At 39.3% G+C, this 13,910-nt stretch overlaps 1 protein-coding gene across 2 annotated transcripts in view; it reads right to left on the bottom strand.

Moving 5' to 3' along the window:
* Positions 1 to 651: 651 nt before the first annotated feature.
* Positions 652 to 13,910, bottom strand: part of grm1a (glutamate receptor, metabotropic 1a) — a 36,711-nt gene continuing 23,452 nt past the window's right edge. Inside the window, exons 5-9 of one of the 2 annotated variants that reach the window (XM_079584025.1) lie at positions 12,602 to 12,848; positions 10,088 to 10,259; positions 8,342 to 8,468; positions 5,141 to 6,080; positions 652 to 2,705 (exon numbers count right to left, since the gene is read on the bottom strand). In XM_079584025.1, coding sequence (XP_079440151.1) covers positions 1,988 to 2,705; positions 5,141 to 6,080; positions 8,342 to 8,468; positions 10,088 to 10,259; positions 12,602 to 12,848 — 2,204 coding nt within the window. In that variant the 3' untranslated portion in view covers positions 652 to 1,987. The remainder of the gene's footprint in view (positions 2,706 to 5,140; positions 6,081 to 8,341; positions 8,469 to 10,087; positions 10,260 to 12,601; positions 12,849 to 13,910) is intronic. The other variant, XM_079584026.1, reaches the window with a different exon arrangement.

Below are 13,910 nucleotides of genomic sequence, written 5' to 3' on the forward strand. Positions count from 1 at the left end.
GTTCCATTTAGACTGCATTAAATACACAGCATTTGTGGTAATGTGGGGTTAGAAAATGTGCCTTATGAAATAAAGAACACATTAAAAACCAATTTCAGAGCAAAGATAATAAACGATTAATCGCGATTAATCGAATCCAAAATAAAAGTTTGTGTTTACATAATATATGTGTGTATTGTGTATAATTATTTTGTGTGTATATATATATATATATACATATATATATATATATAAACACACATGCATGTATATATTTGAGAAATATTTGCATTTATATACTGCATATATATTTTTATATGATTTATATTATATATAAATAGAAATATTTTATATATAAAAAACTAATTTTTCTTAAATATATACATGCATGTGTGTGTATTTATATATACAAAATAATTATACACAATACACACACGTATATTATGTAAACACACTTTTATTTTGGATTCGATTAATCACGATTAATCGTTTACAGCCCTACGAATGTCATAACTAAATGGATACTAAACTGATCCTCAATTCTTAATAGTGTATTAAAATAACCACTTGTTTTTGCAATACATAAAACAAAGTGTATTTCGTTCTGAATCCATACAAGCACCAAGCACTGTCTTACACTGAAAAGGTGGTGAATAAACTAAAGACAGCATTAGATATAAAATATTTATTTTACAGCATGATTTGTCCTGGCAAAAAAAGAGCATTTCCCTCATTTAACCATGTAAACAGGTGATCTGTCAATTACATTGAGCAAATTATTCTGTTCCAAACAACTTACACTAAAAGACCTAATATTACAATCCATTTTAACATTTACAATATGTAAGATATTCAAGAATATTGTTCTTTTGAGAGTTGCATCCTAATAGTCCTGTTAAACTTAAAGCGTTACAGTCGCAAATTCATGTGATAATCCTACGCAAAATTGGCAGTAAATGCTACAAGTTACCACTAGAAGCAACTACTCATCGATACAATTAAAAAATGGAACATTTAAAAGTTTGTAAAAGTTGCTGAAAAGTTACTCCAGCTTCAGTGCCACCGTATACGTCCCTTTATCACAAAGAGCAAAGTTATAAGACATAGTTTTTAAAACTTACAAATATCTCACATTCTAATCATAGAAACATATAGCAGAAATACAAAGACACCATCTGTGTGGAAAACAATAGATGGCAGAACAGTATACAAATGTTTGAAAACATTGCTCCCGTTTTCAAGGATGAGTTCACACATGACACAGTTTCTTTTATTTACCTTGGCTCCACATTTAAGCTAAATAGTATTCTATACCTAACATTACAATCAGCTTTCTTGCCTTTGACTCTATAGCAAAAGCACTGTAACTTACATTTGGGAGCCACAAGGAAAGTGGAAAATACCTTAGCTGGGAAACAACATGTTTACTCATCCAGTCAACCGATTGATGGTTATTGTGCACACATGGTTTCATTGTTTCTCTCTGACTTGTCCACAGTTACTAAAAACTGCTTAAAAATGGAAATCAGATACTAAAAGCACACAGCAGCCGGACACTAGATGTGTGGTTTACATGTGTTGTACTTATGCCTCAGTGCGGTCTACATCCACAAACCCTCATTTTCCGTCATGTAAGTAAACTTTTAAATCAGAACCAAGTCCAGCTACATTGTTCAAAAGCACAAAATCCCAGAAAGTGTGTCTCATCCTGCTAAGAGTGTAATAGTAAAGCAGCAAGCTGGCATTATCACTCCTGGATGTCATTTACCAGCGGATTACGGGCACAGCAACACAATAATATTTGGCACTCCAAACTCTCTGCAGCATTTTGGAAAACGGATGCTGAGAAAAATATTCCCAACAGGATGTCCCACTTGTTCATTTTATGGTCCTTCTTGCTTTTTTCCGAAACATTTTGACAAAGACTTGCGAAGATAGCCGAGTAAGCAAGCGAAATTATATCCTGCAGAGATCGATTAATAAACAGCGGCGTCCTGAGCGTGTGCTTTTACAGTGTAAAAGAGCTCTGTTTTGGGGTGTAGTTCATATTTAGGGCAAAGGGAGGGTTGTTGTCGGAGCCGGGGGATCCGGGAATGGACCCCCCGGACCGAAGCGAATCCCTGAAGGGGGAAGGTGGAGTGAGCAGAGTCAGCTTACTCTGTGCCAACTCTTCCTCCACACCGTCCTCCTCCTCCTCCTCTTGTGTGGCACTCTCACACAGAAACCCCTGAATGAGGTCAAGAGCTTCCATTTCAGAACCTTCCACAGGGAACGCCCCCCCCTGCAAGGGAAGAGGCAGCTGATTGGTGGACAATTTATAGGCGATGGGGCTTGACTTGTTGCCCGTGCCAATTACAAATTGTTCAAAATTAGGAACGGTAGAGCTCAGAGTGTCCACCGGCCCCCCTTGAGGACAATCAGTGCTGTGGTCTATTAAATTAGGGGGGTGATAGGAAGGTGGTGCCACTCCCTCCGGGGTCGTGGGATGTTGCCCCTCGTTGAGATCGTAGAGTTCCTTGTCTTCGGGGTGAGAGCCGTTGGGGGCTGTGTTGGGACCAGCATCATATTCAGGTTGTGAGGCGTTAGTTAGGGGTCGTATGACCGCCATCTGACTCTGGCCGACCGCTTGCCTCCTCACATGCACAGACAGTCTGTGGAACACACTCGACCCCCTCCCCTGGGGTCTGGCACCTGATTCAGACCATGACACAGACTTTCCATTAGGACTATGAATGAAACAGAGACCCAATGTTATTCCCATGGAGAAACACCAGAATGCGACACAGAGACAGAGAAATATGATCATTATGCATGTCATCATTCAGACAATTATCAGCCATAAAACTCATGATTAGGGTTAGCACACGATGCGTTACTCAACATTGTTAATTCATGACAGAGACCTCCCTCAAACATGCTAATTGCGTTTGCTCATAATGACCTGCTTGCAGAGCATTATGAAAGCCACGATAACTCATTCTCTGCCATCCCTTCACTGCACTGCTCCGCTTAAACTGAACGGCATGCAGTATGAATAGGGGCTTCATGGAAATCCCCTCAGTTTCAGATCAACGTGGCATTCGCTGTCCGCACTTAGTGTAATTAAGTTAACCGGACAGAGAGGCCTCAGAGCTGAAAGCTGCATCAGAATCAAGGGGTGTTCACACTGACAGCGATTTGCAGCCGCTCATTTTTCAATGAGAGTGCATAGACTCTGGTGATGCGATGTGGGTGTGTACAGTCAATTTAGAGAAACGTTTAAGTCAATGCAAATGAGCGGCGACTCAATGCAGTTACCAGCGACTACCAATGGAAGGAAAGATACAAACATTATTTGTGCAAATGAGCATCGACTCAATGTGGCGATAACCAAGTGATGCGTCAACATTAAGAAAAAATTGTTTATGCAAATAACTTATAAGCAGCAACTCAACAAGATTCCTTGTGAAAATAAAATTACTTATTTCTAGAGATGTTCCGATTCCGATACTAGTATCAGAAATGCCGCCGATACCAATAAAAATTCTGGCATCGGTATCGGCGAGTACTTGTACCCATGTACCGATCCGATACCATTTTCATAAACAATTACAATACCTAGTTATTGCATGCTAGCTTTGCTTAACGCTGCAAATCGGAGATCAAGTCTTCAGGAAGTTGTGCTGTGTCCAATATAACCAACAAAATTATCGAGTTTATTGTTCTGGATGAGAGTTTATTGTTGGATCAGTGACGCCGTCATCTTTAAGTTTTAAAGAGATTATTCTCTTAAATTATTCATATATAATTTTTTTGATTCCTAGATTTATTTGTTGTACTGTTTTTTTATACAGTTATATTGTAAAACTAAAATACCTTTTTCAGTTTACAGTATTAGATTTGTGGCTGCATTTGAAGTTATTTTTCTCTTAAAAATAAATAAAATACTACTGTGAAATAAAAAATATTCTAGTTCACTGCGTGTATTTGTTCATGTTTTATTAAGGGATAAGTCTGAAGCACACCATAAAATAATTCTATCAAGAATTCATACAGGGCTAGTATGAATTGCAGCTGTATAGATACACACTCAGGTATCGGATCAGTACTCGGTATCGCCCGATACACTGAGTTAGGGCTGTAAACGATTAATCGCATCCGAAATAAAAGTTTGTGTTTACATAATATATGTGTGTGTATTGTGTATAATTATTTTGTATATATAAATAAACACACATGCATGTATATATTTGAGAAATATTTGCATTTATATTTTTATATTATTTATATTATTTACATTTATTCATTTAGCAGATTTAGCAGATATTATATATAAATATAACTATTTTATATATAAATAACACATTTTTCTTAAAAATATACATGCATGTGTGTGTATTTCTATATATATATACAAAATAATTATACACAATACACACACATATATTATGAAAACACAAACTTTTATTTTGGATTCGATTAATCGCGATTAATCGTTTACAGCCCCACCCTGAGTCCAGGTATCGGAATCGGTATCGGGAAGGGAAAAATGCTGTCGGAACATCTCTACTTATTTCTAATTAATCAGATTTTTGTTGGTAATACATCTCATTTGTGGTTATATTTACTAAAGCCCAGCATTAACATTGGGGCATCTAGCAGTAGGAATATCAACTAGCATAAAACATTACAGCAACCTCATCATTGTCAGTGTGAACGGGGCGTTAGAAGGGAATAGGATATGGGAGATACAGCCTCAGAGAACTGGGTTAAATTTTTAGTCAGGAGAAGGTTTGACATGGGGGGGGGGGGGGCACACTGAGAAGTGGGTTAATACTGAGGAGGAGAGAGCGGGACTAAGTGAATGGGTAGTTTGATGAAAATTAGGTTATGTTTTTTTGGAAGAGCACAGATAGAGGACGACCGGATAGTGTCAGTCCCTAGCCAAATGCTACGTACATACTCTTGGTTTGCAGCAGGTAGAAAAACATGGGAGAGACAACTCAAATACACACACATGCTAGAAAAAAACACTTTCAGTGCTATCACTGCAGTCCAACTTGTTGGTGTGCTACTGAGAAAGAAATACTATTATTTGATTTCCATACGTTTCATAGCCTGTATGTGCATTTAGCTGGTATTTCAGAAATGTGACTCAAACCTATTATTAGGTGTCACTCACTTGGTGCTGCCGGTCGCGTTGTTGTTCTTCTTCTTGCGAAACATGTTGAAGATGCTGTTGCTCTGGCAGGGAGCCGGCTTCCCATCGCCCACGTGCATACGAACCACGTCTGAGGTCGTGAAGGCGCTGCGTACGTTGCGCTCAGGCTTGGAGATGATGATGTACATCTTGGGAGTGAACATGCAGCCGAGTGCGACGGTGACACTGAGACTGACGGAGAAAGAGGTGGTGATGATCTTGTAGTTGGAGCCGAAGTAGATGGGAACGAAGGCCAGCCAGATAATGCAGGTGGTGTACATGGTGAACGCGATGTACTTGGCTTCGTTAAAGTTGGCCGGCACGTTGCGTGTCTTGAAGGCGTAGTAAGTGCAGCTCATGATGAGCAGGCCGTTGTAACCCAGCGGAGCCACTACGCCCACATTGCTTGTGTTACAGATGAGGAACACCTCCCTGATGCTGGGGTAGCTCTTCACCGGCTCGGGGGGTTCCAGCACGATCAGCGTGACCTCCACAGCCAGCTGGAGACTAATCAGCATGAAGGCGATGACCAGCTGGGCCCAGGCGCTCATGAATCGGGGCTTTTTGGTGCAGATTTTCTTCTTGCTGCCGGCTAGGATGCGTGCAATGCGGTTGGTCTTGGTTACGAGGGCGGAGTAGCACATGGAGGACGACAAGCCCACCAGGAGGCGCTGCAGGTAGCAGGAGAACACAGTGGGACGTGCGATGAGTGTGAAGGGGCAGATGTAGCCGAGGAAGATACCCGCCAGGATGATGTAGCAGAGCTCGCGGCTGGAGGACTTCACCACTGGCGTGTCACGGTACTGGAAGAAGATGAATGTGACGAACAGCGTTACCAGGATGCCGAAGCAGGAGAACACCACTGCGATGATGGACTCCACGCTGCTCCACTCCAGGTACTTGAGCGGGAGAGGCTTGCATTCTGGAATAAAGCAAGCAGATAGAAAGTCACGATGGGTGGGAAAATAAATGAACACTAAGACTTCTGGATCTGCCAATCTTCTTGGCAACGATTGTATCACTAACATGTGGTTTATTTACTATGCGTGTGAGTTTTTATGTTAATAAATTATGAAGAAAATAGACAAATCTTTAAAAAAATCTAGTTTAAAAATATGTTGGTTTCATATGGTAAAACTCAGATGTCACTTTCAAGAAAAGTTGAATTGTTATTAATGTAAAATGGCTGTTTTTATTTTATTTATTTTTAATCTATTATTTTAATGGCTTTTTATATCAGGACAGTTAAAAATGAAAACATGGTCTATTCAAGTTGTACACTACCTTCCAAAAGATTAGGGTCAGTAAGATTATTCTTTTTTTTAAATAAATGTATTCTTTTATTCAGCATAGATGCATTGAAATTGGTCGAAAGTAACAGTAAATGCTTTTACACTGTTAAAATGAACAGTATTCATTTAAAAAAAAAAATTTTTGTAACATTCTTTTCATCAATGAATCTTGAAAAAAATAAATATCACGGATTCCACAAAAATATTACGGAGCACAACTTAATAAGCACCAAATCAGCATATTAGAATGTGAAGAACCGTTTGACACGGAAGAATGCAGTAATGGCTACTGAACATTTTGCTTTCACATCTAATAAATGACATCTTAAAATATTTAAATCGAATTTTGTACAATATAATTTTTTTTATAAAGTTTGTTTTAAATTGTTGTAATATTTCACAATATTACATTTTTTTATTAAATAAATACAGCCTTAGATTTCTTTAAGACACATAAAAAACGGAATTTTTTTTTTTATATATATTTTTGAATAAATTAATAGAAGAGTGTCATCGACCCCACTTTTTCTGTGTGCATTCTTAAAGGGATAGTTCGGCCAAAAATGATATTAAACCCATGATTTACTCACCCTCATGCCGTTCGAGATGCATATGTCAATCATTTTTCAGACGAACACATTTTCAGTTATTTTAGAAAATGTCTTCGATCTTTCAGTGGTTATAATGTCAAGTTATGGGGACCAACTCCTTCAAGTCCCACAAATGTGCATGCATCCTTCACAAAAGTAATCCATCCGGCTCCAGGGGGATAAACGAAGGCCTTCTGAGGGTAATCCGTGCGGTTTCGTCGTTAAAAATATACATATTTAAAACTTCATAAATGAAAATAACTGGCTTCCGGCAGCGGTCGACGCGCGTTCACGGGAGATGGATGCCGGCGTAGGACGTAGCGTAGGAAGTGTCGTGACGTAGAACGAACGAGCAAAACAAAAACTCCACTCAGGATTTCCGCGATTTAAAAAACGTGTATTTAAAAGAAAATGTCGGAGGATTTTGATATTAGAGAAGAGGATATTGAGTTCTACGTCACGACGCTTCCTACGCTACGTCCTACGCCGGCAACCATCTCCCGTGAACTCGGGTCGACCGTTGCCGGAAGCCAGTTATTTTCATTTATAAATGGTTACGGATTACCCTCAGAAGGCCTTCGTTTATCCCCCTGGAGCCGGATGATTACTTTTGTGAAGGATGCATGCACATTTTTGGGACTTGAAGGAGTTGGACCCCATAACTTGACATTATAACCACTGAAAGATCTCAGACATTTTCTAAAATAACTGAAAATGTGTTCGTCTGAAAAATGATTGACACATGCATCTCGAACGGCTTGAGGGTGAGTAAATCATGGGTTTAATATAATTTTTGGCCGAACTATCCCTATTCTCTATGACAGAGCTTTCTATACATCTCTGAAGGGTCTCTCTTTCTCGTTCACTGTGATGACAGAGCTTTTTCTCGATCTCAGATCAGTCTGTCTCTCTGGTAATCAGGGTTCCCTGATGCAGCTCAGGTTCCGCGGTGAAACTGTTGAGCCCGACACACGGCTGCTGGGTACTAATGGGATTCCAGCCTCACCGTTATCCAGCTCTGCTCGCTGCTGCACAGAGCTGTCAAAATAGCGCGCGGCTCACGGCCCGAGGGAGAGAGAGTGTTGGTGTTGGGTAAGTAGGATGCGAAGGGCATAGAGAGGAGTGATGGGAAAAGAGCCGGCAGGATAAATGGGCTGAACAGAATCTAAAGCCATAAACGTTGCCAGAATACAGCAAATATTTTTGTTTTTGTTTGAGCAATTCTCAATGAAATGATGGTCTAAGTGTTTGAATAAAGAGCCGTTTTAATAGATGTGTGGATAATAAACAAAGTCTCTCACCTGCCAGTTCGTCATCAGGCCACCAGCCCAGGTCACAAGCTTTGCAGGTGAACTCATCCTGAACGTATTCATTATCTTTACATGTAGTGCAGATCCAGCAGCAACTCACTTCACCTTTACGGATAACCTACAATCGGAAAACCAGAACTCTTGTGTTAAAAGTTAAAGTTAAAACTTCACTGATCTCGCACAAACACTGTAAAACAAAAATGTTGGTTTAACTTAAAAAAAGCAAGTTGCCTTAAAATGTTGAATTCGTTGTAATTAAAAATTTGAGTTAATACAATGAAGAAGAATGGTTTAATAAACAGAAAATTAAAAATAGTGTGTTATCTTCACACATTAGTTATCGAAGTTGATTTGACAAAAGATAAAAAGTTGTGATAACAAATCATGAAAATATTTTTTTACAGTGTAACTAACAATGGAAACTTTTATTTACAGTATATCGGTATTAGTATATATAGAAAGTAACATTAACCTAAATTAATAAATGCCACAAAAATATTAGCTCATTGTTAGTTCATGTTAATTATTACATTTACTTTATTATTGTTATTATGTATATTTCATTTATTTATTTTATATAAATGGATTGTATAATATAAATTATACATTTTCTTGAGATATTAATTTACTTGACTGACTTTTACATTTTTAAAAATGTTGCTTCTCAAGTAAATTTGATGTCAAATATTTTTGGATTTTTTTTAACTGGAAAATTATACAAAATCAAAAATAGGATTTTGTATTTATTTTTTGCAGTGTAACCTCACTGCAAAGTCTTACCCCAGATGTTTTAATAACTGACAAGGTTAAACTGGAAACCATAAATCTGAAATATGTCATTACTGTACAAGGATTGTTTTCAAACAAATTTCCCATCCCTTGTCATTGGACAATCAAACGGATAGCCCCGCCCCTAACTCATGCCATTGGCTGAACTAATCGTGTTGCATTGGACTGGGGCCCCATCCACACTACTGCGTTTTCGATTAGAAACGGAGACCTTTTGCTACGTTTGCACCTCCCGTCCAGACTACGACGGCAAAAACGAAGACCTAAAACGGAGAAGTTTAGAAACGCTGCCGACCCCGTTTTGCGTTTTGAATCTCCGGAGGGCGTTTTAGTGAAGATGGTCAAAACGGAATACTTTAGAAACGCTGACGCAGAGGCTCACGCTCGGCTCTATGATTGGGTGTCATCAGTCATGGCGTATCCTTCCCTGATTCGTCAGCCACCCATCACATGACCCGTCCCCGGGAAGAAAACATACAAAACCAGCCTGGACTGCGTAACGTTAGTGACTGCAACATGGATAACGAATTACAAGCGTTACTGACGTTGATGTGTTTGCTAGCAGCTGTTGTGCAAGTAAACTCTGCATTTTACAATCTTATAACTGCCTACATGCGGCTGTTTACACCGGCACACGCATGTTTTGGTGAATGGTCATGCGATCGGCGTTTTCAGTCGTTTTAATGGACGGAGATCAATTCTAATACGCAGCTAAAACACTGGTGTGGACGGAGATCGTATTCGTTTAAATTCTCCGTTTCTAAACTAAAACGCAGTAGTGTGGATGAGGCCTAGGTGAGGGAAGCCCAAACAAGCAGAACAATGTTTTGATATCTAGAATCTTAGAAAGTATTTTAACAAACAAAAATTGCACACTTCAGCTTTAAAGTGCTTTCATCTGCAGAAATGATGTACTATGCATACTACATAATTCTGGCACATACACACCTTGATCTGTCCCCTGGAGCATGGGTCGCTGCAGACAGATCGGACCATCTCCGTGCGGTTCGTCATGAGTTTGTCATCACTGATGCTTAGGAGACCTTCATGCCATGACCCCACCTTAATGTAATCAAAGCGGCCAATCTCCTCCACGTACTGCAGATTCATAATGTCATACCTTAGATAGAAGACAAAGTCAGAGAGACAATGATATGGGTAGATAAAGAAAAAGAGCAATTCTTCCATAATAAGTAGCTCAGTGTTGCTGAAGCCTCGGGACTAGCACGAGGCAGAGTTCACACTTCTACCATGTTCAGACATTCAAGTCTCTCAACTTTGCATCCTCCACCTGGGATATGAAGCACAACCTCCCGAGTGCTCAGTCCACTCATCCATACTAATGACACTCCCTATCTTACAGATGAGGCACATACACATAGCAGTGGCAGTCGAGCTGTCATCTTTTGTTCATGTATAGCCAGGGTGACAGGAGCTGACCGCATCGTGGTGTTGGACTGAAGCATCTCCTTGAGACAGGCAATCTGTTCCACTCCAAGCCCATTACCATCCGATACGCACCTCTTTGCATGTGTTGGTTAGGCTGCCAAATCTAACCTGAGGGTGATGATCAATTCGCCTTTGGCTAAGCCACGCCCTAGAATGTAGATTGACCAATCACAGCGCAGCCAAGAACGAGCTCCACAGCGGTCCGACACTTCTTCACAGCGCTCCATTGACTTTAACACCGGCGTCTCATATTGTTGGTCTCGGCAGGCTATTACCGTCGTAGTTTTATCAAAAATATGATTAAATATGGTTAACCGTTGTGCCTGGGGCATTTGTAACACAGATACGCGTTTCCCAGAGAGGTTGGAGGGGGGTGTCCGTTTTCCCCTTCCCAAAACCGGTCAAATCCTGACAAGTGTCGTCTTTGGATTAAACTGTGTGGACGTCCTCAGTCAGCGAAACCCCTCAAGATCAACAACACACTTTTGCTCTAAGATACATTCAGCTTTTAACCGCGGCCTGAGATCCACTTTCCAGCTGAGTTTAGCTCCAAACCTAATCAAACACACCTGACCAAGCTAATCAAGGGCTGGGTCCGAAAATGTAGGTAGCTGACTCGCTGCCTTATCAGACAATGACTTTGTAGGCATTGATTCTGCACCTTTTCAGACAGACTAGCGCTTGAATGATCTACAGCAAAATAGAGCGAGCTTTGGTGATAACTAAGCAAATATTGAATTACTGCAATATTATTTCTCTCTAGAAATGACATCAGAGGTCATGTCAGAAAGGAGAAAACATTGGTTAATACATTTTCACATAAACTGAACACTAATCGCAACTTTTAGATATCGTCTTATTTTTTTGCTCAACTGTCACAGAACGGAAAGCACAGGATTGTGGGATATCAAAGGCAGGATACCTGTAACATGCAGGTGTGTTTGATCAAGGTTGGAGCTAAACCCTTCAGGAAAGTGGGTCTTGTGGGCCTTGAGTTGAGAATGGGTCCATGTCACACTGGCCAATCAGGTATGGGTTGTCATAGGCTACTGACTTTAAACTAGATCTGTTCCTAAACCTATATTGAGCTGGCTTTGTACTAAGACAGCTGCCTTCTAAGACACCATCCTAAAACTCATTGAAATATCAGGTTTGGAGCACTCTCGGCAGTTCCACACTCAATTGTTTGTGATGTTAGCATGTTGCTAAGCTAACAGCATGATACTCCAAGCGTAAAAATACACAACAAAATATTGGGTTAAACAGTTAGTTTTACTCTAAGTTATATGCTGGTATCAGCTGGTAACTGGACAGGCTTGTTTTACAGTGGCTTTGGCCACTTTTTAGACTTGCCCATCATGTTAAATCAGCTAAACACCAGCTTTGCCAGGCTGGGAGGCCTAAGCTGGTTTAAATATTTGTTTGTTAATTTTTTTCCCAGCAGAATTTCATCACATGTTTGGGTTTAATTAACGTGTTGCATAAACACATCCATAAAATGCACAAATTTTGGGCTGTAAACGATTAATCGCGATTAATCGAATCCAAATTAAAAGTTTGTTTACACATAATATATGTGTGTGTGTTGTGTATAATTATTTTGTATATATAAATACACACACATGCATGCATATATAAATTTGAGAAATATTTGCATTTATATACTGCATATATATTTTTATATGATTTATATTATATATAAATAGAACTATTTTATATATAAATAACACATTTTTCTTAAATATACACATGCATGTGTGTATATTTATATATACAAAATAATTATACACAATACACACACATATATTATGTAAACACAAACTGTTATTTTGGATTCGATTAATCGCGATTAATCGTTTACAGCCCTGGTCCATTTTTATTTACTCTGAACTATTTTAGCACCTAAAGAGCACTTTAATATTAGCAATTAAAGGGGCAGGTAGCTCATAGGCTTTGAAACAGAGCACTAGTACACACACACACACACACACACACATTAGTCTTGCCATTTACCTCCCAGGCGAGTCTCCGTTTACATCGAAGTAGATTTCCTCCCCAGACACGCCGGCAAAGGAGGTCTTGAGTATGTAGTCCAGCAGCTTACTGCCGTCAATGGGATCCATCGCCTCGCACAGGCCAACGAAGTCTGGGCACAGCTCCTTGTGCATATCATGAAGACCGTGAGCCATTGCATAAATCGCATTGATCACAAAGCCCATCTTGCTGTCCTGGACGTAGTTGTCTTTCAAGCTCTCGTTTCCTATCAGGGAAAGATTTTAAACAAGTGTGTGAGATTAAAGTAAGGACTACTTTCATATTTGTGCCACTCTGCCTCCATCCATCCAGGATTTGATATGTTTGATCTGTTAGAAATTAACAAATAAAAAAAATCTGACACTAGATGAATTAAATTAAGAGCTAAGTACAGCCAGAGGCTCTGTGCTGTCAAAATATAAACCAGAAAATTGCACATTTTCTCCTTATTATAGACTGACTAAAGGCAGAATGTCACTTTGTCTTAATGTTATATATCATTTTATGCCCCTAATATTAAAATATGATCACATTTAGAGAGTGACACTAAGAGTGAGTAAAGGGAAGGATAGTCCTGCTGGCAGGCTGGCAAACTACATGCGTTCATTAGTTTCATATGTTAGCACTGGCAAGCCACTGGGGGGAAAAGCCATATTCATAAGCCAGCTGATGGAGAAGCCATTCCAGTGCTACATTCAAGAGAGATCAGAGGCAAGAAATAAACCAGTATTCTCATTTAAATACCATTCCTGTGAGTTGTGCACTACAAAAAAAAAAAAAAAATCTTAGTCAGAATTTTTGTCTTGTTTTTCAGTAAAAATGCCATCCTTAAAACAAAATATATTCACCTGGGGAAAAACTGCCATTGCCATTAGTAATGTTTTTGTTGTTGTTGTTTTAAGGATACATTTATCAGAATTTAGTGCGATTTTTGTTTAAATCAAGGAAATAAATATAAACATTAAAATAATGTGCCAATGAGTTAAGAAAAATAAACTGAAAATAAGTTTAAATAATTTATCCAGTTTTGCTTCTCAAGAAAACTCGTTTTGTTTAAAGGATGTTTTGTACTGGAAAAACAAAACAAAAATACTGATTTAGAAAAAAAATTGCAGTGAATAAATCCTCCAAGTGAACTCTTCACTCTCACACACATGCAGACGGTGTGGGTACTTCGTTTCTCTGTGAGTGTGTTTTCTTGCGCATTCACACGCACACACACACACACGCACACACACACACACACACACACACACACACACACACACGCACACACACACACACACAC

The sequence above is a fragment of the Phoxinus phoxinus genome (genome assembly GCF_949152265.1).
Source record: "Phoxinus phoxinus genome assembly, chromosome: 16".
Lineage (NCBI taxonomy): Eukaryota > Metazoa > Chordata > Actinopteri > Cypriniformes > Leuciscidae > Phoxinus > Phoxinus phoxinus.